At 46.5% G+C, this 27308-nt stretch overlaps 1 protein-coding gene across 1 annotated transcript; it reads left to right on the plus strand.

Annotated features, from left to right (window-relative positions):
* Positions 1 to 1357: 1357 nt before the first annotated feature.
* LOC147607982 (AMSH-like ubiquitin thioesterase 3) lies at positions 1358 to 26498 on the plus strand. Its single transcript, XM_086789635.1, has 14 exons — positions 1358 to 1572; positions 1868 to 1932; positions 2361 to 2436; positions 2706 to 2879; positions 3019 to 3101; positions 5613 to 5718; positions 5806 to 5852; positions 5962 to 6268; positions 6381 to 6470; positions 6622 to 6684; positions 25418 to 25492; positions 25576 to 25638; positions 25779 to 25831; positions 25916 to 26498. The coding sequence occupies exons 1-14, from the start codon at positions 1441 to 1443 to the stop codon at positions 26088 to 26090; spliced, it is 1509 nt and encodes a 502-aa protein (XP_086645761.1). The 5' UTR covers positions 1358 to 1440; the 3' UTR covers positions 26091 to 26498.
* Positions 26499 to 27308: the final 810 nt, after the last annotated feature.

The raw sequence follows: 27308 nt of genomic DNA on the forward strand, positions 1-27308 counted from the left end.
GCACATATGGGTGAGCCCATGGATAGGATAGTAATCATTTATTGTGACAACAGATACATAAGTAGTATAATGGAAAAAGTTATCACTCTATCAAAATTAGAACAAGCAATGAATTGTTGCTTCTTTAAAAGATAGTCACACTATTGCGGTTTCCCTATGCAACCAAAAAGATAAGCCCTTGTGTTTGTCTATTCCCCTTTGCTCTAGAGCTAGACATGATATGTAGCTTGTTCAATTTGGTAGAGCTCTTTACTGTGGCTATATTACCCTAATGCTACTTACTCTTTTCATAGCTAGTGTATCTCACTGACTCCTATTGCCTTAGATATATCAAGTTATATGGTTGACTAGCCATGAAATTCTTCGCTTCTTCTCGTCCTTGTGTACAAAAGCTATTTTGATAATTGATTAAGGTGCATATTAATTAAATGGCCAATACACAATCACTTAATTATTATGGGTTTGAAACCTTAACCCACCTCTATTCTCCACTCTTAGTGTCCACCCTCATCCTCCACTCTTGGTGTCCCACCAATGATGGCGCCCCCACCCTCATGTTGGCAAGCTTTTCCCCAACCCTATTATTCCCATCTCTCTCTCTCTTTCTCTCTCTCTCTCTCTCTCTCTCTCTCTCTCTCTATGCACCCCCCTCTAATAAAAGGGAAACACAAATTAACAAAAACAAAAAACCCACAAGCAATCCATTTGGCCAATTATGCTTTATTATTAAATTTTTTTTCGAAGGTACAGGAAATTTAGAAACACGCACACACCTAGCCTCCGTGAGATGGAGGCAGCCCCGTCGGGATGAGGGCTGGCGTACCCATCGTACATGCTTATAATCAACCCATCAAAGGTAGGTACCTAACGAGGCCCCCAAGACTTGAACACAAGACCTTGGGAGTAGAGACCAACGCTCTATCAGATGAGCTAGCACTCGTTGGTAATTATGCTTTATTGGTTTGCTTTGATATCACTAAATAATTCTAATTAGCAAGATGGATTGCTAATGGCATTTTTTATTTCGTTTGTTTATTTATTTTTGAGAGAGAGAAAGCGCGCATTGAATAAGGTTTTCTAAATTTTCTACCCGATAGGCCAAAAAAAAAACTGAAGAAAAGTTAATAAGATTTACGAAATTATTGGCTTTTGGCTATAGGTCAATGGTAGTGCCCATGCCTCTCAAATGCAAGTACTCGGTTCTAATCTACCCTAGTGGCATGTAATTTAGTACCAACTCTGGGAAAAAAATAAAAAAACGAAAAAACATTTAGGAGATTATTAAACGAAAGGAGTTTTGAGGTGTGCAAAAACACCCTAGTTTTTTTTTGAAAAAAAAAACACCCTAGTTTGTGTTATGAGGACATAAAGTGCAAAATTGAGATCCCTTATATAAATGCTCTCTCTCCTTGGTGTGCAAGGCAGAGCTAATCAACGCTAATGTATGTAACCATGAAAGGTTCTCAATCCCACCCGCCCATCAGCATAGCAGCCAGCACTCCCAAGGTCGACGTCGACAATCGCTTCCCCCTCGCCAAATACTACCGCACAGCAGACAATCTGCTTAAACAGGTCTTCACTAATCTACCCTGTTTATTCAATTAAGCACTAATCTAGCGTGTTCATCACTAACCTAGCCTGTTTAAATGTCTTGATTAATCATTGATCTAGCCTGCTTACCTGTCATGATCAATCACTAATCTAGCATGCTTATCCGTCTTGATTTATCACTAATCTTGCCTGGTTATCTTTTATTATTAATCTGGCCTGGTTATCTGTCTTGATCAATCACTATTCTAGCATGCTTATTTGTCTTAATTAAGCACTAACCTAGCCTGCTTATGTTGCTTTTCTTCGCCTTGCCCAGGCTAATATCTATCGCGAGGAGAAAAACATTGTTGATCTTTACATTTTACTCCTTAGATATTCCAGGTTTGTTCGACATTTCAACCCACTTACCATTTTTTTAAAATTTTTTAAAATCACTTATTTTTCTGAAACCACTGTCAGACCTAGATGACCCTTTCAAGGACTTCACAAGCTTGTAATTTTTTAAAGAAATAAAATCAAAATTATCTATTTATAGTAATTAAAAAAAATAGTGCCTTGTTACTTTCTTCATCAAGCATTTAATTTTTTTTTAAATATTATGCTTATATAATTATTTTCTTGACCAGTAAGGGAGCATGTTCATGTCTGTAGCACAAGGCTCTAAATTTACTTCGTAGAGGCTAATGCAGGGTCACATTAACTGTCTAGTTAGATGTTTAATTTGGAGCCTAATGCCCGCTTGCATGTACAGTTCAGAGTAGTTTGTCAGCATTCATGGCATCTCATGCATGGCCTGCTGTGTGGTACAGTCTTGTCGGAGAAACCATCCCTGAGCATCATGACTACCGGACATTGTCTCCAAAATTGCAAGCCAAATACAAGAAGGTGTGTTTTGCTTAATTTTGTAGTTTTGAACGCCTGGAAGAAGCTGCCACATTTACTTTGTATGCCTGGTATTCTTAGGCCCCTTACACCTAAGGCTGTATTTGAAGGATGGGTTGGGGAAGATCTCCAATCCAAGAGCAACAATGGGCGTAGGCTTGGACAGGGAAGACCCCTCGTCCAAGAGCAATGGGCAGTGCAGATGGGCTTGCCACCTTAAGCTGCACTTCTATGTAAAGCCCCTCAATCTTCTGTTTTTGTGGCCGATGCAGAGGTTGAACCAGGTATTATCCGAGCTCGAAAGGCTCAAACCTGAAGCTCAAAAGGAGCTTCAGAGGTTGAATAGTTCAGTCGCATATGTTTCGGGTTATGAGAGCGATCCAGCAAAACAATATGAGTGGCCTCCAGTATCAAATAGTCGAGGTTCTGAGCATCTCAATAGTCAGGTATATTTATTTACAACCATAGTCACCTTAAGCATATTTTGTGCATTTTGAACCCCACCCCACCCCACCCCGCGTCCCCCCGCCCCTCCCTTCTCGACACCTTTTGCAGAAATTAAATTTTGCCTCATTTTGTGTATAGATTAGCCAAGCAATTGTATCAAATGGAATGGTGCAGACTTTCCAGAGGAAGCCTTACCAGGTGGAGGAGCATATGAATAATTTGTAAGTATGGCAAGACTTGAAATCTGCCACATGCATTCATGTATGGATGATCGTTACCTGTTTGAGCAATACGTTTTCTGTAGCACTAGGGTATGTTCATAGTGTAGGTTGGGCGGTGACTGATCCTTTCCTGTCAGGGGACTTATTTGGTCACCTAATTGGCATTCTCCTTGCCACTTGGACTCATTCCCCTTTCAGACAACTCACAAGCATGTACATCAGAATTGATATGGAGCAACTTTTACCTTGTTTTGGGCATGCAAATTGCAGCGCTCAGGTTGATTTATGGGCAGGAAGGTTTTGACCACTGAAAGGAGGACAAAGTCATTTAAAAATGCTTCACAGTTGTGGGTTGGTTGGTTGCTGGCTGGCCAGCCTACCAGCAGTAGGCTTTGCGCTCTATTTAAGGTGCTGGGGCCCATCTGGGGCCTCCTGCTGCTGCACCATCAGCCGAAGGCTGGTGAGGATGGCCCTGCATTTCCACATGGAGAGGTTTTCTACAGTCCATTGCTCCGTTCCAAGCCTGCAAGAATTAAGAGGAGACATTACAAAGTTTCTTTGAGCTTTTCCCTTGTAATTATCATGACAGCGAAGGGTGGGGTTGTGGCCATTTGAATCAGGTGCTTTATGCATTATGCTGAAAGTTTTCACTTGCACATGAAGTACGGTGAAGGTGGTTGTGGTCTGGCAAGGTTGTGACATACTGGTACTGCTGCAGAGTTTTAGTACAGTTGATGCAGTTTGGAAATAAAAGATACACTAACTACCCCATTTCTTTTGGTCCAGAGTGTGATGCTTGCACAGCACTGATCTATGATTTGTGGATTAATCATGTGAATTTAATCAAATAATTAGATGTGTCGAGCCACTATCTTTTACACCCTCCTAAGCGCAAGTGCTTCAACTTAGGTCTGATACTGAGTGTCAAGATACTGGATGTGCAGAGGGATGGCCCCCAAAGAGTAAGCCTTAGTTCTCCATATGGTGTCCAAATAGACACGTTAAACATCATACAACAAAGCCCTGCTTTTGTAGATTGACTGAATTTCCAAATGCGGGAGAAAATTATTTTTGCCAAGTTGTATGGTCATGTTGTTGAATGGTGTCGACGAAAGCTTGGATGCTGCTAGTTGGCTGTTAACAACTGCTTATAGACCTACATTTGGGCCTTAGTCAGGTACATGCTGGCCGGCTGACAACAAGCTTCTGCTTGCTGCCTACTTTCAGTCCCACTGATTTTCTCTTGCCCAACTCAGCCCCTCTTGTGTCTGCTCTTTTTCCAGCCATTCACTCGCCTCTTGTCCACAGCCCGAACTTGATGGGAGTGCGTGGTGGGTCGTCACAGTTGTTAAGTAGACTACGCCAAGGCTAGCCAAGATGCACTGACTGGTACACATGTCTGATCTTTTGTGCTAGCTGCAAGCGGCTTCTGTTAGGTAAGCTTGGCCGAAGCGAATTATCACAATGAATCGATTAGACAATGAATGAAATACTCAAAGCATTCACATGTGCTCAAGACACTACATTGGGCCATTTATAGGGTTATCTTCCATTCTGTGTGCTGTCCAACCTGTCCCCCTGCCTGACCTTCCTGGCCACTGCCTAGACCTATCCAGCTGGCAGCACCTCCCATTAACGTCTGGCCTAGAAGGTGGTAAATAAAGATGCCTGAGAATTTTTATAATGACTCATCTAGGTCTTGTCTAGACTTGGAGTCTGGTCCACGGTGGGTTTGTTGGGAACATAGGACATGTCACCTGGGCTCCTTGACGTGTTAACGATTGCAACTGGATGGCCGACACCATCGGATGTCACAGGGTCTCAACAGATTACCACTGACTGCTGGAGAGTGAGTGTGATGACACCACAGGACAAAGGGATCATACTCATGAAAAAAAGATGATATCTGCTCCTACTAGCTAACGTGTAACAGCAAAAGGCCTCTTTTCTGAAAGCATGCTGTCTCCTCAGCCCCGGCCCCCAATGCGAGGTGAGATCTGGTCCTTTTTGTAAAGAGGAGTCTGGTCATCAATAGTGTCCTTGCTATTTATATGGGTACTCTTTTTAGAACCCAACTCCACCATGCACATTTGCAATCAACACGAAAACTTCTTTTCTTGGGAGAAAACTTGTAGTACCTGAAATTCTGTTGTTTAGCATTAGTTCTGATACCAATGCACATTCGCAATCAACATGAAAACTTCTTTCCTTGGGAGAAAACTTGTAGTACCTGAATATCCATTGTTTAGCGTCAGCTCTACTGATACCAATGTCAGGTAAGCTTGGCTGAAGGGATTTACTTAAAGACTGATGTGTGTGGCACCTCCCATACAGTTGCTATGCATTCAAAGCTTTCAAAATTTGTTTTGATGCTCTTCATGCTCCGTTTCTGCGGCGAGTTTACTAGAATGTCCCAAGCATTTCATGATACTATTTGATACTTGGCATGCTGCCAACTTGGGGGAAGGTTTTGAGATGGGAGAACAGATTTATTTTGGGGTGAAAGTGCAGGTCATTCAGCTTACCTCCTGCAAAGTTTGAGACTTTATCAAGACACTCATTCTTGGGCGAAAACGGCCTTCGAGCTCGCAGGGATGCACCTTTCTCACAAGCCAAGGTACAAAAACCTCTTCCTGTGGAGGGTGTTTATATCTGTTGTTTTTATGGACCCAATCGATTGACTTGGTGGTGTTCCCTAATGCAGGTCCATTATCCCAGTTATATTGATGCATCACCAATTGAAGTCCCAAGGTTTGACGTGCTTTTCTTGTATTTTTTGGCTTTTCACATGTCGTGACTATATCCTTAGTTTTGGGTCTGTTTTATCTGATTACAATTGCATGTTCTTATATGAATGAAGCTTGACCCAAAATCAAAACAAAGGTGCTATGGTTGTGGAGGCTCCTAGTTTGGCAACTATGTTGGATTTGGATCCTTTTCGGAGGGAGTCGGACGGAAGGGAGGCTGACATTACTTCTCAGTTGAGCTTGATAAGCCAACCATCTCCTCCGCCTGTTGCTGCACTTGTCCAAAACTTACCAAGTGTTTCTTCCGTATCAGTGGATCACATGCCACCTTGGAGAGTTGCTGACCCCTTTCCAGGGCCTGTATCAACAGGGAGAGACAGGTCAAAGCAAAGGGGAGGAGGACCAAAGCAACTATACATCGTGAGTGCATTAACCTTCCTTACCTTCTCTTGTTTGTCAATGAAGACTGTTCTGTGTCATGTGTTGAACGTATCTTCATTTTCTTCTGTTTGATTTTGGGATTGAAATGCAGTCAGCAAAGATGATGGATGAATTCTTGAAGCTTGCCAGGGAGAACACCAACAAGAATCTCGAGACCTGCGGGGTTCTTGCAGGCTCCCTTGTGAGTGGCAGCATAATGTTTTGAAAGGATACCTTGACTTTCTTTCTTTTTTGGGGGCTGGGCGACAGTGATAGGACATTGTGATGTGGAATTATCAGTGTCTTTGAAGCTATTGTATCCCTCACAATGTTTGAGCCTTTTCTGTTTTCAGAAGAACGCTACATTTTACGTGACAGCTCTCATTATCCCAAAGCAACAAGCTACCTCTGACTCTGTAAGTAAACGTGTGATATTAATGATATGCTATCCATATTAAGAGTTGGAGAGAGAGAGAGAGAAAATTCTATTAATGTCTACTAAAGACCAAAGGGCTTATGAGACCAAAAGTATTACAATGTGTCCATGAAGTTTCAAGTGACAGATCATGGAAAAAACGTGAATCCCAACTAGAACTGAGAGAAAAAGCAACAGCCTGTAAGTGCCTCTAGTACAATGCTGCAATGATACAATGTGAGGGGATCAAAGTGGTTCCTAGAGGCCCTCCACATCCACTGCATGTAGAGGGGCACTCCTGTATCTCTGGAGGATCTCTCGAATCTGAAGTAGTTGGGTGCAGCAATTGGCTTGCAGGGTTTCTTCTCTAGAAGATTGGTGCCCGCCCCTGGGTTCCGTGTGTCTGAGAACTCGTCAAGGGCGTCCTCCTTATCTTCAGGCTTATGGCTTTGGAAAAAGGAAAAGGCATCCTGTGTCTCGTCCACGGAGATGTCCCCAGATGTCCCTTGTGGTATGAGCTTTGCCAGTGGGGCTGCCAGTGGAGGGAGGGCTTATTCAAAGTAGACTATATGATACAGCCGGGGGATGCCCAACAGGTTGTACTGATTGTTGGGCATGTACAACCTGACAGGATGCCTAGCGACGAGTATGTACTGACTGTTAGGCATGTACAACCTGACAGAGGATGCCCAGCGGGCATGTTACAAAGTTGGCAGAATGTAGGCTTCAATGCTTGGTGAACAAGAGTCTTCATGGCTATAGCATGGCCGAGTGAAGTGTTCTCCTCTCAGGTTCGGAACGACCGAGCAAGTTTCCATGTCGTCTGAGCAAGGCTATGGAATCGGAGTTGTACGTTCAAGCTTGTCTCCTTTTACAACACCGATCCTTTTCGTTAAGAAAAAGGATGGATCTTCCAGACTTTGTGTGGATTATTGTGCTGTGAATAAGCTGACAATCAAGAGCAATAGACATTCATTCCCTTGCAATAGAATACTCGTGAGCTCTCCTTCTTCCCTACTCTCTTGCTTGTGTTGCATAGTTTGATGGATATACTGTAAGTTCTTACCTGATAAACGAGAAGAGTAGGGCAATTTATAGGGAGGGATCTTTTAGTATGTGTACATATATATATGTGTGTGTGTGTGTGTGTGTGTGTGTGTGTGTGTCTGTGCCCCATCAACTACCTTTTTGTTGTAATAATTCTTTTTATTTGTTATAATCCTTGGTGCTAGGCTTCATTATGGCTGAGTCTGCCCTATATCTCCGGAGCTCTGACAGAAACTCATTACACAGACCTTTGTATGAATGTATGCTGCGTGTGCATGTGGGGTGTGTGTGTGGGGAGCATATATTGATACCAAGTTCTACACCAACTATTGGGCACTGATGACGTTAGTGGGGATGTCATAGTATCTAGTCCATACTATGCATGATGGAGTTGATGGTTTATTGTCTTGTGGATGACTACCCTGAGGTCATAAATTGCACTTTCTTATAAGGTGAATTTGGGCATGTTCTTGGATTCATCTAGATATATATATGTATATGTGTATATATATATATGTGTGTGTGTGTTGTTAGCAGTCATCTCCTATCTGTATATTTACACCAAGGCCTCTGTTGTGGGTGTGCTCGCCCGATTTAGGTGTTTTCTCATTTTTCCCCACTCTCCATTATTTTTCCTATTTTTCCTTAGGTGTGGGAGGTTGTCCTGTGGCTCTTGGCTGATCAAGACACTGGCCGATTGGGTTCTACTGCTCCCCGACCCTCTCTGTATGTTGGTCGACTGACAGGTGCTGGCCGACTGATGGTGGAGCAAGTCGTGGACCCTTTGACTGCTGTCGGCTGTCTTTTGTGCAGGTCAACTGGCTGTAGGGCCCAATGACCTGCGCCTATGCAAAGGCCGGTCCACAAGATCCCATGTACCATTCCTTTCAATGGAATCAATCTCGTCCTCCATGGCTACCTGCCACTCAAGAAGAGCAAGAGCCTCTTTAGATGTAGTAGGCTCATATGACTGCACCACTTTACTCATCAAGGCAACGTTACAGGAATGACGAAACTACTATAATCTCCATGCACGTGTCAAAGGTGCTACTGAGGAGTTAGCAAGCTGATGAAGATCAACATCTGAGAGATGAGAGTTACGAATAGTGGCTTCCAGCCATCGAGGAATCTTGGTGTAACGCGCGGAAGCTCTGAGGAGTCTTCTTTCAGCCCTAAACACTCTTGAAAACCTTTTGATGCAAAAACGCACCATCTGATGCAAAAAGCAAGGGGGGCTATTTATAGCCCCTTGGATTACATGGGGAACTGGCCGACTGCTGGTCGGCCAGTTAATAGTTCATTAAAATCCATTTAATGCAGCCGACTGGATCTCTTCCATTTCCTTAATGCGCCTGCTGCTGCCCACTCTGCTGACATCAGCCGACAGCTACTCTGGCAACCAGCATTCTCTTTCTTGCAGCCGACAGCCCCTCTGATCCATGCTTTGCTCCAAGTCCTGCTCCATGTCCATCTTCTACTGGTTCATGGTCTTTATCTGTTTGCCTCTTCTGGATCTAGCCCTAGAAATGTCCATGGCATCTGTGATGCACATGACATCCCCCCCTGCTAAACTTGATGACGGGAATCCAACCTGCTCTTGGATGACTGTCATCATCCCAATCCTGTCCCGAAGTCCCTCTGTCATCTTCCATCCCTGGCAAACCTTTTTCTCTGAAAATCCGATCTGTTCTCCAAACCACTCTGTCTCTGATGAAGATCTATGCATCTGGTCTTCCTCTAGTCCACAATCCATTCCTGCCCTGACCCTGAACACGGTCTTGGTCTTCATTCTGAGTCTGGCACTCTCACATCACCCTTGGAGGATCAACCTCCCTTGGGACCGTTACCTGAGAACCTATCTGGCTCACGGAACTACCATCCCCATCTGGCACTGTGGAACACCACCAACAAAACCTCCTGGGAGTTCTTCCCGCTTCTGTGCTCCTCGCCTTGGGCTTCGAATCCGTGTACTTTCTTGTACCTTGGACCTGTACACCATCATCTGGGACTGATTCAGCGTTTAGCTTTGCTGAGCCTGATGCTCTGATACCACTGTAATATGCGGAAGCTTCGGAGAAGGATCGGTACTTCAAAACTCAGAAATCAGCACTCTTTTCGCGACGGAATTAACGCACAAACTGAAAGACGATGTGCAAAAAATAGAGAGAGAAGGGGGAGATGGAGAGGACACAGTATTGGGTCCCAATTACCCTCTGTAGGGCCCCCACCACGGATGGTGTATTTGCTTTATTAGAATGATGTAAATCTGAAAACAAATACAAAGTACTTGACCTTTTCTTGGCTGGAAAACCTGCCCTTGACCTTCAGTCCTTCACCCCTTTGCTTTAGCAAGTTCTTGGCTGTCCTGGCCCTTGTTTGCTTGGAGCACTTGGTGAATTATGAGATGGATTCATGGATTATGGGCTGGAGTATTTATACTCCACTTAGCATCCAGTCGGCTGGTTTCAGGAAGCTCCACGACTGGGTATTTTCCAAATAAATGCTTTCACACTTAATTAAATGCTGTCCAGCCTGCGCATGCTTTCTGGGACAGCTCCTGGCTGCTGGGCATGCTGCGCATAGGTGTGGGACTGCTCCTACACCTGGCCTGACCTGCTGGGTAGGGTTTCAAACCCTGTCGGCTGCCTGTCTAGCAGCCCTAGGGCTGGCCGACAGCCCTTCCAGCCCATGCCTTGGCTGGTGGGCAAAGCTTGGGCCCTCCTGGCCCCTTGGGGGTGGTTCTACACCTCCCCCATGCCCATACTAAGAGTGCAAGAGTACTGGGGTAGCCCTATGGGCTGGCCCCATCTTTACATGCAGACCTACATGCCTACAGAGGCCTGGCATCCAGTTGCAAACCAGATACACAGAACATCTGACATCATTCCAGAGGGAGACTCACAGCGCGGACTGGCACTGCTTCATGTGCAGGACTGTGCACACCTGACCTTGGACTCATGTGCAGGACAATGCACACCTGACCTCGGACGACTGAGATGGATCCCTGGTTGACTGGTCCCGGACTGGGCTCACATGGGACCAGTTCACCATCCCAGGTCCTGCACCTTCTGTACAGAAATGTCTACGTGGCATCCAAGTGCGGGATGCACGTGACATCCCCTTCTGCTTAACTTGACGGAAGCTGCATAGCCTCCAAATAATCCGTCAATAATGCCGGATAGTCTTCGAAAAATTCTTTGTCGAGCCATACCGCTTCATGAGTTCCTCGGTCCTGAAACTTCGTGAGGAACTGTCGTAGTCTTCGGCCTGAGCCATGCTTGAAACGGTGCAGAAGGATCTGTTCTGGAACCATTACTTCTGCTTCATCAATAATGTCTGGTTCCGCTTCGTCTTTGACCTCTGAAGGGGGTGGACCTACATATGGCTTTAACCAACTGACATGAAATACATCGTGCATAGTCCAACTCGGAGGTAGCTTTAACTGTATAGACACCTCATTAATCTTTTTCCGGATGGGAAATGGTCCGAAACTCCTGAAAGACAACTTTGGGCATCGCTTGTCCACCTGCTTCAATCTTTGCTTCATAATCCGAAGATATACCCAATCCCCTTCCGAAAACTTCATGTCCCTTCGGTCTTTATTGGCCTATCGAGTGTAGGCCTCTTGCGCTTTAGCCAGTCTGTCTTTAACGGACTCTAGGATCTCCTGGTAAGACTCCGTCACTCTGTTCGCCTCCGGTACTGAAGACGAAGTCCTGGTTAACGACTGGAAAGGCCTTCCAAACGCTGCCTCATATGGAGTCCTGCCAATAGCTGAAGAAAAAGAGTCATTCAACACAGCTTGAACTAAAGGCAAAAACGATTCCCACTTACCTTGCTGATCGTGGACATAACACTTCAGCACATCAAAGGCCAACTGGTTGTGTATCTCTGTCTGGCCATCTGTCTGTGGGTGGAATGCACTGGAAAAATTCAACTTAGTACCAAAATTATCAAACAATGCCCTCCAAAAATGACTGGTAAACTTGGCATCTCGGTCTGACACTATGGTCCTAGGAATCCCACCAATCGGGTACCAATGCCGAATGAATAGCTGGGCAACATCCTCGGCGGTCACATTGGCCCTGCAAGGAATAAGCATAACAAATTTGCTGAACCTGTCAACAATAGTTAAACACTGTGTATTACGCTTACTCGGACTGGGAGGCAGATTTGTGACAAAGTCCATCGAAATGTCCTGGAAAGGACCCTCAGGAATTGGCAAAGGCTGTAACAACCCTATCTTCTTTCCACGAGGAGCTTTCACCTTTTGACAAATGTCACAGCGTTGTACATATGTAAACACATCACGCCTCATCTTTGGCCAATAGTATTGCCGTTCTAATTTCTCCAGAGTCGAATTCATGCCCCTATGACCACCTGTAATGGCGTCATGGGCATCATGGAGAAGAGCTGCCCGGAATGATTTCATGACACAGAGTCGGCCTTTGTAGAAAAGCCAACCATCGCGTATCAGAAAATGGCATGGTCCTGTGGCATCCAATGCCTGTTCCCACTGTGTACCGAATTCCTCGGAATCCGTGTACGTGTGCTTCATGTCTTCTAGTCCTGTACCAACAAGGTCAAGTCTAGTGGTCTGAATCGCAGATACTTGTCCCTTCCTGCTCAAAGCATCGGCCACTGGATTGGCCTTTCCTGGAAGGTACTCAATCATACCACCGAATTGCTGGAATATCCGACTCCAGCGGTGTTGTCGATCACTCCACTGTGCACTTGGCATCGTCTGAATCCAGCGCAATGCCTGATGGTCAGTGCGAACCTCGAAGTCCCGGCCATACAGGAGATGTTTCCAATGTTTCAAGGCCTGTATAACTGCTAGGAGTTCACGATCATAGACTGAGTAGTTCTTTTCGGCGGGCAGTAACTTACGAGACATGTAAGCTACCGGATGACCATTCTGTTGTAATACACCTCCAATTGCGATGTTACTCGCATCGGTGATCACTTGAAATGGTTCGTCCCACGAGGCAAGGGCTAAACAAGGCGCTTCTGACAAAGCCACCTTGAGGTTCTGGAATGCCTCCAACGCTCGTGGAGTCATTCGAATCTTTTGCCTTCTTGCTTTCACTCCCTTTAGCAGATCGGTGAGGTCTGCCGAGAGATCAGAAAACTTGTCAATGTGGGTGGAATATGCCTGGCATATACCCACAAATGATCTAATGTCATAAGCGGTCTGAGGTACTTCCCAGTTAACAATCTCGGCCACTTTAGCCGGATCAAGTCGAATGCCTTCGGCACTAATTATATATCCCAAGTAATGTACCTGGAACAGATAAAATTCTGACTTCTTTTCATTGACATAGAGCTCGTTGCTTTCCAGCAACTTAAGGACTTTCTCCACATCAATGTCATGCTGCTCAACTGTAGCTGAAAATATGAGTATGTCGTCCAGAAATATGAACACACTCTCTCCAATCAACTCCCGGAAAATACGCATCATCATGCGGTTAAATGTAGCTGGGGCGTTCGTCAAACCAAATGGCATGACCACAAATTCATAGTGGGCCCGTTCTGTACGGAAGGCTGTTTTGGGGATGTCCCCCTCTACAATCCGTACCTGGTGGTACCCACTCTTTAAATCCAATTTAGAGAACACCTTAGCTCCATTCAGCCTCTCGAGAATATAGTCAATTCGAGGCATCGGGAATCTGCTCTTGATAGTCAGCTTGTTGAGTGCACGATAATCGACACACAACCGAGAAGACCCATCTTTCTTCTTGACAAACAAGATCGGTGCTGCAAATGGAGACACGCTGGGGCGGATGAAGCCAGCTTGCAACAATTCTTGGAGTTGGCGGTCCAACTCCGATTCCATTGCCTTAGAAAGGCGATACGGGAACTTGCTCGGGGGTTCCGAGCCTGGGAGGAGGTCAATCTTGTGATCCTCCGGTCTGGACGGGGGGAGCTGGGGAGGGAGACTGTCTCGAAGAAAAATCTTCTGGAACTTTTCATGGAGAACCGAGTACTTCTCGGAAGCACTGGCCACCGTCTGGGCTGTCTGGATGTAAATCATCGCACACTGTGCGCCTTTCCTGACTGCTCGCTTAGCCTGCAAGTGGCTTATGAGCGGAAAGTTTGGAATACTTGGCTCACACTTAATGGTCACCGGGGTGTTTGACACATTGCGATCGATTTGGAACGTGTGCTTGTCCCACTTGACATCAGGAAGAAACTTGTGAAACCACTGGATACCCAAAATTATGTCTGCTCCTACTAGAGGGGCAACCATAAAGTCACGCACAAACTCTATGCCCTGAATCACTAACTTAGCACCTAGAGCTTCATACTTGACGCTCGTTGTCATACCTGTGCTAAAACCCTCAACCTGTTTGTCCACCGGAGTCAACTCGAAATGGGCACGCCTAGCGGCCTCTTCCGTGATCACATCCTCCGTGCTGCCGCTGTCAAACAAGACGACGACTCTCTGGCCACCTATGTAGCCAAAGGACTTGAGCAATTCGTTGCGCTCATACTCCTGGTCATGGGCGCCCTTCTGCTTATCTTCGAGCTCTCGGCTAATAATTGCTCCAACTGAAGCACCGGGGGTTGAAGAACTGGGGGTAGCCGCTGGGGTCTGTGTGGGAGCTGTGCTCACCACGGAAGCTGTGGAGGCGGCGGCGGCCTTTGGAGGCTTCTTCGGACAATCCCGAGAAGTATGTCCTTTTGTGTGACAAAAGTAACATCTACCCTCCTTCCTGTACTGAGAAAGCTCCTTAGCACTCAACTTGCCACCTGTCTTGCCTGCCTCCGCTTTCTGGTCTGGAGTAAGCTTAGACGCATTGTTCGAGTTCTTGGAGCCAGAGGCTCCCGGGCTCTGTCCTGGGGAAGACCCCGTCTGGTTCTGGCTTTTGCCCCCCGAGGCGTTAGCCTTGGGAGAAGCCGGCTGGGAAGTCTTGGACTTGCCACCATTGTGTTTCATTTCTGCACTCTGCGCAAGCGAGAGTGCGTCCTCAAAGGTGGTTGGCCTAAACATACGCACCTCCCATTGGATTTGCGTGTCCAGGCCATACAAAAACTGCCCTTTCTTGTCCGTATCAGATAAGCCTAATTGCAGACACAAGGTCGAAATTTTATTGGCAAACTGAAGGACTGGTTGCGCGTTCTGACGCGCTCCCCTGAACTCGTCTTCGAGTCGCTCAAGGTAGTGGGGCGGTAGAAACCGCTGCTTAAGGTCGCGGACGAACTCGTCCCACACATAAGCTGCCATACCTGCTCTGGTGTGGGCATGAGCCCACTGAGTCCACCAAGGAATGGCCTCACCTTCCAAGTACCAACTAGCTAAGATCACTTTGTCAATATCTGTTTTCCTAACTGCGGCAAAGTAAGCTTCAAATTGATGTAACCATGAATACAGAGTAGTGGGATCGAGTTTACCATTATACTTACTGAAATTCATTTTCTCGGGAAAATGATTCGAGGGCGCCGCCGGTGTCAATCTGGCGTCCAAAGCTCTGAGGTAACGCTCGTGTTCCACTCGTCGCATGGCGTCGTCTTCTCGTTGTCGAATCTCCAATGCACGCATCTGCATCTCAAGCAAGGAGCTTGGCTGCGGCTGTGACCCCTCGAGAGGGTCCCTGTGACGAGGATCTGGTATCTGGGGTACGGAAGGAGAGGGAGGAGCAGATGGAAAACGCGACGCTGGAGAGCGAGAACGCTCCTCCAGAGCCAAAATCCGCGCCTTCTGCTCATCCAACTTGGTTGTCTGGTCTGCGATTGCTCGCATCATCTGCTGGAACATGTCTGTGACACTCAAGCCGGGTGCCCTAGCTGGGCTGCCTGGTGCACTCTGGTCCCATGGTTCTGGTTCTCTCTCGTGGCCAAAGCTCGCCATAGCGGGAAAATGCAATTCCTTTCCGGAACGCAATTTGACCATCCACTATCTGTGTGGGAGACTTTCGGAGGCTTCCAGAGGCTAAAAACCAACCGTCCTTCGAGGGACAGGAGTCACTCCGAAAGGGGTAGTCCACCGGCGTCTAAAAACCAACCACACGAGCGAAAAAATTTTCTGGTTTTCTTTGCTGAATCTTCGTCCTTGAAGTGAGATACCACTGTAATATGCGGAAGCTCTGGGGAGTCTTCTTTCAGCCCTAAACACTCTTGAAAACCTTCTGATGCAAAAACGCAGGTAGAGAGAGAGAGTGAGAAGTGCTGGAAATTCAGTGTATACTATGGTACAAAAAGGTACATATCTTGCAGCCCTTGGCTGCCTTCATAAAAAGGTGATTAACCCTAAAATCTGTCCCCTATGGGACCTCTAAGGATCCAATCCCCTAGTGGGAGAGAATGAATAAACCATAGAGCAAGGGGGGCTATTTATAGCCCCTTGGATTACATGGGGAACTGGCCGACTGCTGGTCGGCCAGTTAATAGTTCATTAAAATCCATTTAATGCAGCCGACTGGATCTCTTCCATTTCCTTGATGCGCCTGCTGCTGCCCACTCTGCTGACATCAGCCGACAGCTACTCTGGCAACCAGCATCCTCTTTCTTGCAGCCGACAGCCCCTCTGATCCATGCTTTGCTCCAAGTCCTGCTCCATGTCCATCTTCTACTGGTTCATGGTCTTTATCTGTTTGCCTCTTCTGGATCTAGCCCTAGAAATGTCCATGGCATCTGTGATGCACATGACACTTGGGGACAATCCTTCGTCGAAAGAAGTAGGAGTAGGAGAAGCTGAGGGCGGAGAAACCTGGGGTGGAGAAGCTCAGGGTGTAGAAGCTGAGGGGAGTGGGGATTATGGGGAAGAAGAGGAAGAAGCAAGACGATGAGGAACCTCTATGGTAAGCTCGGGGTGAGACAAGGAATCATCGGATGAGGGGTCAACAAAGTGAACATCGCGGGAAATCACCAAGGACTACTTCTCCCGATCCCATAATCTGTAAGCTTTGGATTGAGAACTATAACCAATAAATTTGCACTTCCTGGATTTGGGATCAAATTTGAGCATAGGCATCACAACCGAAAACCCTGAGATGTGAAACTAAAGGTTTCTGTCATTAAAAGCCTCCTCCGATGTCATATTAGCAACTGCCGTTGTGGGAGAACGGTTGATGATGTAGATAGCAGTGGTCACAGCTTCTCCCTAGAAAGAGGGAGGAAGATCGGAAGAAGAAAGCGTGGTACAAGCTTGTCACCAATTGGCCGACCATTTGGTCCATCTCCAGATTTGTGTCTCGTTCACTTGAGGCCAGGCCGGTGTCTCATGTGAAGGGGCCAGTATTTTTGCATAACATGGACGGGAGCCAGACTGGTGCCACCCGTGTATGACCTGGACTGTGTTCTATCCATGGGATTGTCACGCCACAGCCAGTATTTGTGCCGTGTCTTGCCTATGGGATTGTCACTCCATAGGGAGGCTCGTGCCTGGATCTGTGTCTTACCTATGGGACTGTCACTCCATAGGAAGACCAGGATTTATGTTTTCTGTCGTGCCATCATTGTGCCCGACAGAAATGTTTAGTACTTGTTCCATGAACGGGAGATATGTCCATGATACTGTTTGCACATGCATTCATGTTTTGCATGTTTGGAGCTGTTTTCGCATGACTTGTATTCTTGTGTTTGCCTGTTTGACGTGCCACTTACTGAGCGGGGACACCTACCAGTGAGTCGTGAAGTTTGCTCTGTCTTCTGACGAGTTTTATTGCGTGTGAACAGGTGGTAAGTATATTGCATTTGTTTATTTCTTAGCATTCTTTTTAACCTTTGTTTTTTATAAGGTTGCAGTTTCACACTCATTAATGAGTGGGCACCCTTCCCAATATTTCATGGTACTTTTAGAAGGGTGGGCACCCACGTTTTGAGTCATGGTGGGAAAGGGAACCCCTCATGTGTGTGGGGGTGGGTGCATGGCCACCTACCCACCCCCCACCTTGGAACCTTTGGAACTGGCCGCCTCCATGCAAGCTAGGTGGGCCGGCCAGTTGTTGGACGTGTGCCCTCTCCAACACTTACATATAGGCGACCGCTTCATCCAGCTATCCATATTCGACTGTGCAGGCGACCGTTTCATCCGGCTATCCACAGACGACTGTGCAGGCGACCTCTTCATCTTGCCCTACAGTCGGCTGTCTTCTTGCCCTGCAGGTGACCGTGTGTAGGACCTCACTGCTCTTTGGCCAGCAGGCGGCTGCGCCCAGACACCACCTTTTCCACCTTGCAGGCGGCTGCGCACAGATATCACTGCTCTTTGGCCACCAGGCGACTGCGCCCAGACACCACCTTTTCCACCTTGCAGGCGGCTGCGCACAGATATCACTGCTCTTTGGCCAGCAGGCGGCTGCGCCCAGACGCCACCTTCTCCACCTTGCTCTACAGGCGGCTGTCCTCTCTTGCCTTGCAGGTGACTGTGCGCAGGTTCTCTCGCTCCTCTCTGGCCAGCAGGCATCCTGCCAACTGCTGCCATCATCTGGCAAGCCATCCACCATCTGGTCCGGGAAAGCCTGCACTTGCAGCGTATCGACACTTAAGTGGCCATTACCAGACTGCCACTCATCACAAAACTGAGGACCTGGGAGAGAGAGTGCTGAAAGTTTGTAAACTCCGTCTCCACTCTGCCTTCCCAAACTACCTGGCATGATGCCTTGTCCCAGAGAGCAACAAAATGCTCATCAAACTCCACCCGTATGCCAGTCTTGCAAACCTAATGCACTGACAACAGATGAAAGCCAAGTGATGGAGCATACAACACTTGGGAGGAATGCTTCCCTCCTCTGCCATCGGGAACTATCTCCAACTTGCCCTCACTATAAACTGGGATAGTGGATGTATCCCCAGTAAGGATATGACTAGAATACCTGCAGAGATCCTGTAAAGCCGAACGGGAAGGAGTCATGTGCCTCGAAGCACCACTGTCGAGAATCCACTCCCGAGTATCCGTAGCGGAGAGCCCTCCAACCTCCTCCCTGCACGAAGAAAATGAAACATCCAGGTGCACAAAAGCTGGAGTCTTCACAGTTGCTGCTGAGGATTTTGCACCCTTCTCGGTGCTCCGCTTGGGACACTGCCTCCAATAGTGGCCTTTCTCGCCACAATCATTACAGGTCCTCTCTGCCTTCAATTTGTCGCGGTCTGAGTCGGACTTCTTCTCGTAAGACTTCTCCGGTAAAGCCTTCCCTTTGCCCTTGTTGTTACTGCCTTTCGAGCATTGGCTAGTTAAGGCCTCCGAACCTCCGCCTTGTGGAGGGTTCGTGAATCTTTCCTCCTGGTCCAAGACCATGGGCACAAGCTCCTCCCATGTGATGGTGCTGAGCTTGCCACTGGTAATCAACGAAGAGTAAAATGCTGAATACTGAGAGGGTAAATGTGACAGCAACGTTATGGCCATATCCTCCAATGATATCTCTTTCCCAACCTGGAGAACTTCCTGCTGAAGAGCCTGCAGCTTGTTGATGTGCTCCCGCATCGTCGACGACTTTGCAAGATTTATCACCCATATCTGTACTTCCAAGGAGATCCTCTTCATGGGCGATATTCGTTATAGAGAGAAGTTAAATGCTGCCATATACCTCTGGCCAACGTCATATGCTTGATATGATTGATTACCTGTGGTGTGCAATTAAGGAAAATGAAAGAACGGACTCTAGCATTGACACAATCCCATAACTGTGCCTGTGCCTCACATTCCTTCCGAATCGAGGGTAACTCCCTTTCCTCTAACTCCAGCCGTTGAACCCCAACAACAATGAAATTAACAAGGTCGTAAGACTCCAAAACAGATTCCATCATTACCTTCCATATGCCATAGTTGTTCCCATCCAACTAACGGTCCACTGGGAACGTGGGGAGTGTCGGGGTCTTCACGTGCTTCTCAGCCATCTCAAGTAAAGCTGCCATTGCGGGGGTGTAACTGAAAAGGATGGGTGGGTGGGAAAAATGAAGAACTAAACCTGCAAGTGGCTGTCCAGCAAATCAGCCCGCCTTCCTCTTGCTTCTCCTCTTCCCGTACGGCCCAAAACAGTCCTCCAATCAGCAACAAAATAGCCCCCCTTTTGCTCACACAGTTCCCAAGATCTTCCAAGAGCCTAGAGCTCTGATACCATGTCTGAATATGCAACGGAGATGAAGACAAGATCTGAAAACACAAGAGCAAGTGCACTGCAGAAAAACACAGCAATAGAGAGGGAGACAGAGAAGCGTATAACTCTGCTATATACACAAGAGAAAATCCCGAGATCAGAATACAATGTGTGGGTGGCCAAGGGGGTCAAGTGGGTTTTTAAGACCAAGTTTCATGCTGATGGTTCTCTTGACAAACACAAAGCCAAATTGGTTGCAAAGGGGTATTCTCAGATTGAGGGTATTGACTATGAGGAAACTTTTTCCCCTACATCCAGATACACCACTCTCCGGACAGTTCTTGCTCTCTTTGCTCATCCTCACTAGCCGGTTTATCAGATGGATGTCGAGTCTGCCTTTCTCAACGGCGACTTGCATGAGGAGGTCTATGTTGAACAGCCTCCAGGTTTTCAGGGTCTTGGACATGAGGGTAAGGTGTACATATCATCTCCAGGCCCGTTTGATCCTTTTATGCCCCCTTTTTTATTTAGCATACTTATATGATATTTTTGGGTACTTTTCCCACCTTTTATTAGGTGTTTTTCCTAGTCGTGGACTTTGTCCTCAGTCGTGGTTTTTTATGCTGGCCTACCAGTCCCTTCATGATGTATATAAGGACAAGCCTTTGTGCCATAATTCCTTCATCATTTTGCTCAAGTGTTGGATCATTGCCAGCTGCTCCAAGTCTCTCCTCTGCTTTTGGTTATTGCCTTCAACCATTCTCTCATGGTATCAGAGTGCTGAGGTTCTCAGGGTCTTGCTTCTACACTCTACAGGAAGACTATTAGCTAGTGTTTTCTTTTTTTTCTAGCCCTACCTGCAGTTAAACGTAATTTGTTTACACCATCCCTATTTTTTTTGTATTCTGTTCCTACCCCGGACTAGTGGTAGCACCGTACACTTGCTCCGTTAGCCTCTCCCTCCCTTCCTTCATTGCGCATCGGGTCGGCTCCCGTCTTCACATTTGTGCCTTGAGCTCCGGAAGGAGATGATATATTTCAACACCTCCTCTTCAGCGTCAAAGGGGCGGTCCAATACCAGCATGCTGAAGAAACACCTCCAAAGTAGCTCTCAGAGGTGGTTTGGTGAAGAGTTCAGCCACATTGTCCTTGGTAGAACAGTAGGCCAGCCGAAGAAGTCCCCACTTGATCCAGCCGCGTACAAAATGATAATGCACCTCAATATGCTTGTATCGTCCTTGTATCATAGGATTCTGAGCTAGAGCAATAGCACTCTGAGAATCCGAGAAGATGATAACTGGGCAAATGTCGGCACGACACAAATGCTCTAGAATTTGATGAATCCAAAGTGCCTCGGTAGAGGAGAGAAGGGAGGATTCAGGCCTAGAAGGCCCTAGGGTAGAATTTGGAGAAGGAAAAACTGTAGAGAATGTTAGAAGTCATCTCCTGTCTAGATTTATACACCAGGGCCTTTGTTGTGGGTGTGCCCGCCCATATCAGGTGTTTTATCATTTTTCCTCACTCCCCGCATTTTTCCCCTGTTTTTTCCTATTTTTTCTGTGGCTTGGGAGGCAGTTCTGAGTTGGCAGGAGCACTGAGTAGCTGGCCAACTGACCCAACAGCAGTCGTGGACCCCTGTGCTACTGGCCAACTGGGCATATTCAGTCGTGGGCTTCATTCAGTGCAGGCCGACTGATCTTTTCAGCAGGCCGACTGCCTATCTGGGGGCATATAAATAGGCCCCCAGCCCCCATACCATATTTGTATCATATTTGGGATCTTCTTGTGTATATCAGAGTATAGTTACACGCCTACATCTCTCTCTCTCTTGTGCTGTTTTTCTGCCTGCGTTTTTTGCTCTTGTCTCCGCTGCGTATTCTGACATGGTATCAGAGCCTAGGCTCTAGATAGGTCTTGGGATTTTGTGGCTGATTGGTGGACTGTTTTGGGCTGATTGGGAAGAGAAGGTTCAAGAGGAAGGCGGGCTGATTTGCTGGACAGCCACTTGCAGGTTTTAGTTCTTCTTTGTTCTCACCCACCCACCCTTTTCAGAGTACATCCCCGCAATGGCAGATCTGTGTGAGATGGCCGAGAGACATGTGAAGATCCCGACACTCCCCACGTTCCCGGTGGACCGTCAGTTGGACGGGAGCAACTACGACATATGGAAGGTGATAATGGAATCTGTTCTGGAGTCCTACGACCTCGTCGATTTCGTCGTTGTTGGTGTTCCACGGCTGGAAGTAGAGGAAGGGGAGTTACCGTCAACCCGAAAGGACCGGGAGGCTCAGACACAGATGTGGGATCGTGTCAACGCCAGGGTCCATTCATTTATTTTCCTCAACTGCACACCGTAGGTAATCAATCATGTAAAGCATATGACGTTGGCCAGAGGTATATGGCAGCATTTGGCCTCACTTCACAACAGGGTATCGCCCATGAAGAGGATTTCCTTGGAAGTACAGATGCGGGTTATGAGCCCTGCAAAGTCGTCGACGATGCGGGAGCATATTAACAAGCTGCAGGCTCTTCAGCAGGAAGTTCTTCAGGCTGGGAAGGAGATATCGTCAGAGGACATGGCCATCACGTTGCTGTCACATTTGTCCTCTTCGTACTCAGCATTTTACTCCAGGTGCTTACTTGCAGAAGGAGGTGGTTTCTCTAGGCTTTGTGGTTCCGGATTCAGAGGGGGTGGTTGACAGGTTTCATCAGGTTTCCAGGACTTGTTTGTGCACCGTAACAGGTGTTGATCCTTGTGAGCAGTGTGATGCCTCTTTGACTCAGAAGCAGGATGGTTCATTGATCTGGTTGATGGACACTAGTTTGGACGAGAGCTTCTTGATGAGGCAGTTTTGCTCATGGTTGCAGATGTCTCTTTGGGAGGTAGGATTGCGTTTCCTGTGGTTTCTGCGGCATGCGAAGGATCATTACCCTTGTACACAGGAGGGGGATTGTTGGATGGAGTCCGACTCCACGGTTGGAGTGACTCGGTTTGGGGAGGAGATCCGGACACGAGGAGATCTACTTATGGCCCAGGATCAATTTTACGGAGCAGCAGGAGGTTACATTGCAGGTTTGGGCTTCCACTGGAGGAACCCATGGTCATCCAGAGGCACTTTGTTCGTGAACAGATCGTTGCTGATGACATCTTGTTGGAGTTCTGTTCGACGGAGGACAATACGGTGGACCTCTTCACGAAGTCGCTATCTCAGGATTTGCTCAGGCGGCACCGCAGCTCCCAGTGGTTGGTTACACAGTCAAGAGCTGAGAGGGGGTGTTAGAAGTCATCTCCTGTCTAGATTTATACACCAGGGCCTTTGTTGTGGGTGTGCCCGCCCTTGTCAGGTGTTTTATCATTTTTCCTCACTCCCCGCATTTTTCCCCTATTTTTTCTGTGGCTTGGGAGGCAGTTCTGAGTTGGCAGGAGCACTGAGTAGCTGGCTGACTGACCCAACAGCAGTCGTGGACCCCTGTGCTGCTGGCCGACTGGGCATATTCAGTCGTGGGCTTCATTCAGTGCTGGCCGACTGATGCTACAGTCGTGGAGGTCTTTTCAGCAGGCCGACTGCCTATCTGGGGGCATATAAATAGGCCCCCAGCCCCCATACCATATTTGTATCATATTCGGGATCTTCTTGTGGGTGTGCCCGCCCTTGTCAGGTGTTTTATCATTTTTCCTCACTCCCCGCATTTTTCCCCTATTTTTTCCTATTTTTTCTGTGGCTTGGGAGGCAGTTCTGAGTTGGCAGGAGCACTGAGTAGCTGGCTGACTGACCCAACAGCAGTCGTGGACCCCTGTGCTGCTGGCCGACTGGGCATATTCAGTCGTGGGCTTCATTCAGTGCTGGCCGACTGATGCTACAGTCGTGGAGGTCTTTTCAGCAGGCCGATTGCCTATCTGGGGGCATATAAATAGGCCCCCAGCCCCCATACCATATTTGTATCATATTCGGGATCTTCTTGTGTATATCAGAGTAGAGTTACACGCCTACATCTCTCTCTCTCTCTCTTGTGCTGTTTTTCTGCCTGCGTTTTTTGCTCTTGTGTTCCCAGATCTGGTCATCATCTCCACTGCGTATTCTGACAGAGAAATCTCTGGAAGCCATGTCTGCTGACAGATAATCCTCCTCTGAACTCAGGTAGTCCGCTGACAACCTGCTAAGCACCACTGCTGCGGTGCGTAAGAGTGTAGAGAAGAAACGACAACAAAGAATTCTTTGAGAACCTTGCCCTCCGACAATAAACCTCCTCTGAAGCAAGAGGGCTGCAAAAAAACAGCAAATAGCCTCCTCTCAAGCTGTGCACAGCAAGAAGAAGAGGAAAGAAGATAGGGAGGGATCGTGGGAAAAAAGAGAAATAGAGAAAGCAAATCCCTCAAGAACCTTGTCCTCAGCACCTAGAAGAGAGCTACAGTCTCCAACAGCAAAAACTCAAGAGTCCCAGGCTACAGATGCAGAAAACGCAGCCAAAATGCAGAAACCATAGCAACTCCTAGAAACCTCTGCTCTGAGAGAGAAAACACAGCACTTTCTTGCCTGTAGATCATTGTTTGGCTCTGATACCATGGAAGAAGGAGCATGTTGTGGGCCCAAAGCACAAAATGTAGAAGGCTGGAAACAGTTGATTATTGCTGAAAATGAGCACGAGGGAAGCCCGTAAGTGCTTACAAGCATAAGAGACTGTTGCTACAGCCAATGACCTCCAGCAGAGATGCAAGAATGAGATGAAAAGTGAGGGGAAGGGTAAGAACCCTTGTATATCCCTCCAGAGAGCTGGTCGGCTAGCTGTAGCAGGCTGACAGCTGTCCAGTAGCATAAAATACTATAAAATGCCTAAAAAATGGTACAAAAATGCCTAAATAATATCTGCTAAATATGCCAATGCAGGGTCTCATAAAATGACGAGTACAAGCATGAAAAGGTGATGTAGACCCTATGGAGATGATATATTCCAACATGGAAAAAGAAAAGAATATGAAACAACTGGCTACATACACTAGTGATCATGTGAAGTAACTAGGAAGAGGGAAGATATATCCAATACGACAAAGTTGCAAAAGAGTTTACAAAAAGTAGTCTCTTGGATCATATCACGATTATAAAGGTACTACCATCTACAGTATGATCACTGTGCGGGGGCATCATGTAGGCTCTTTATGTCCACCTCCTGAAGTGGGGCCTCCCAGTATCTCCTAAGGATCTCAGGGATCTGGAGCTGTTGCATGGATGTTCGCCTAGAGCCTGTAGGACAGGGATGTGTGGTACACTGCAGCTGAAGTGCTCTGTCCAGGGAGATTGTGATGCCTGTTGTGTGTGATGTGTAGTCTGTTTGGGGAGCTCCTCAGAATCCAGTGGGCTGCTAGATTGTTGCCTGGTGCCGCTCTCCTGTACCACCGAGAAGAGGCTGTGAGGTATCCTAAGTCTGGCCTCTACCCAAAGAGAGAGAGAGAGAGAGAGAGAGAGATTAAGGATTATATGAAACGTCTACAAAAAACCCGAAGGGTCTATGAAACTAAGAATGAGTACATATGATCTGGATGTGAGAAACATGAGAGAGAGAGCTCTCTGTAAGTTGTGTGTATCCTTATATATCAGTAAGAAGTTCACACATTTCTTATATAATGTGTTCATGTGCATTTTGAATTTTCAGTGTCAAACAGTAAATGAGGAGGAGATATTCGACTGGCAAGATAAGCGTAATCTCTTTCAGCTGGGATGGATTCATGTAAGGGTGAAAGTGTCAGTTGTGTCCTCTCTCATTACTACTTTTGATTTTTTGGTCTGATGGCTGCTTGTTTTTTCTTGTAGACGCATCCAAAGCAAACATGCTTTATGTCCTCAATTGATCTTCACACTCACTATTCTTACCAGGTGTGATTTATTATTTGTCAAGTATCTTTAGTTGTGCCTCTTGGATATTGTATTGTCTTTTGTCTTTAGGTGTGCATACAGAAGACGTAGAGTTTGATTTCTCTTGTTTCTTTAACCAAGTTTTCTTGATGGTTTTTTAGGTGATGCTACCAGAGGCCATCGCTATAGTAATGGCTCCTACTGATACCACCAGGTATAATTTAATCAATTGAGGTGTTAACTTTATGATGCATTTTACTTTGAAGAGTTCTGTACTGATATTTTTAAGGGCTCACAGGACCTGTGGCATTTTCCGGTTGTCGGACCCAGAGGGTGTCAAGGTTATACAGAACTGTCAAACGCGAGGATTTCATCCTCATGAACAGCCGTCTGATGGAAGTTCAATTTACGAACATTGTGGTCATGTCTTCATGAGCTCACGGCTGATGTACCAAGTGGTAGACCTTCGGTGACATAACTGCACAAAACTAAGGTAGACAAAACTGCACCGGTAGACCCCTCGGACCACAGATGGATGTGTAAATTGGGCTCCTCTTGTGGTTGGCGCCTTGATATGGTTTTGCTCCTACTTGCATCGGCACCTTAATTTGAATGCAATGGTTTCGCTCCTACGTTTGATTTATCGAATGACTTTGTGGGTAAACCTTTAGATTGTCATGCTGATGGGCCATTCATTGTGGTTGACCTCCGTTCTTACATTGTTCTCAATCTTTTGACATGATGTGTGGTCACTGATAAGACATGCTAGCCATCAACTATTAGGAATGTAGTGCAAATGATGGGCTAATAAGGTTCACCATCCATTGTTATCTAAGGGCAAAAAGGCCTGACTATAATGAAACAAAAGCTGTTTGATTAAATGTGCAGAACAAGAAAACCAATGTATACATTTGGAGGAAATATATTTCCACATAAATCAGCATAATTTCCTTCTTTGATAACAAGACCTTGATGACTAGTTGGGAATGGCACACCAAAGTTGCATGGTAAAGGACAAATTTATTTGACTTGCTAATATAATGCAATCTGAAAGGGATGATCGACGAGCAAATGGTGTTTACAACATGAGCTGACCATGGGCTACCAGAACATTCAGATCTATTGATTAAAACTAAAGATTAATAGGAAGAATGTTTCTCAATAGTGGTGGTTTTGTCTCTTTTAACGCTCATTGAATAATAGGAATTGATTTGAATAAAAGGCTTCAAGACAACACTCCAAAGACTGTCATTTTATTTTAAGCAGAAAATGAAATGCGAGCAATTAATCTTTCATAGATGAGTTCCACCAGAAGAGCTCAATTGAGGGTGGTTCTCTATGTATTGTTATATTGTTAGCATCTTAACAAAAGCCATAGATGATCACAAGGTTAGTTTGCACCTTTGTATTGAAATAGAGATGGCTAAGTTCAAGGCATACAATGAAATAAAAACAAGATTTTGGATGTCTTGAATGTATTGGAAAAACTTTGTCTTAACAAAAAGCTCTCTTTTTTAGTTTTATTTTTTAAGTGCAAGAGAGGATACAAATTTTAGATGGTAGTAGGGTAGATTCAAACTCACTACCTCCATGATGAGAGGCATGGGCACTACCCTTGGGTTGTAACCTAAGAGGAAAAACTTTCTAAGGTTTGTTGAACCTATGAATAACTCTGATGGTTATTTGTTCAC

Source organism: Cibotium barometz, chromosome 54 (genome assembly GCF_041138505.1).
Source record: "Cibotium barometz isolate CiBa-2024 chromosome 54, ASM4113850v1, whole genome shotgun sequence".
NCBI classification, from domain to species: domain Eukaryota; kingdom Viridiplantae; phylum Streptophyta; class Polypodiopsida; order Cyatheales; family Cibotiaceae; genus Cibotium; species Cibotium barometz.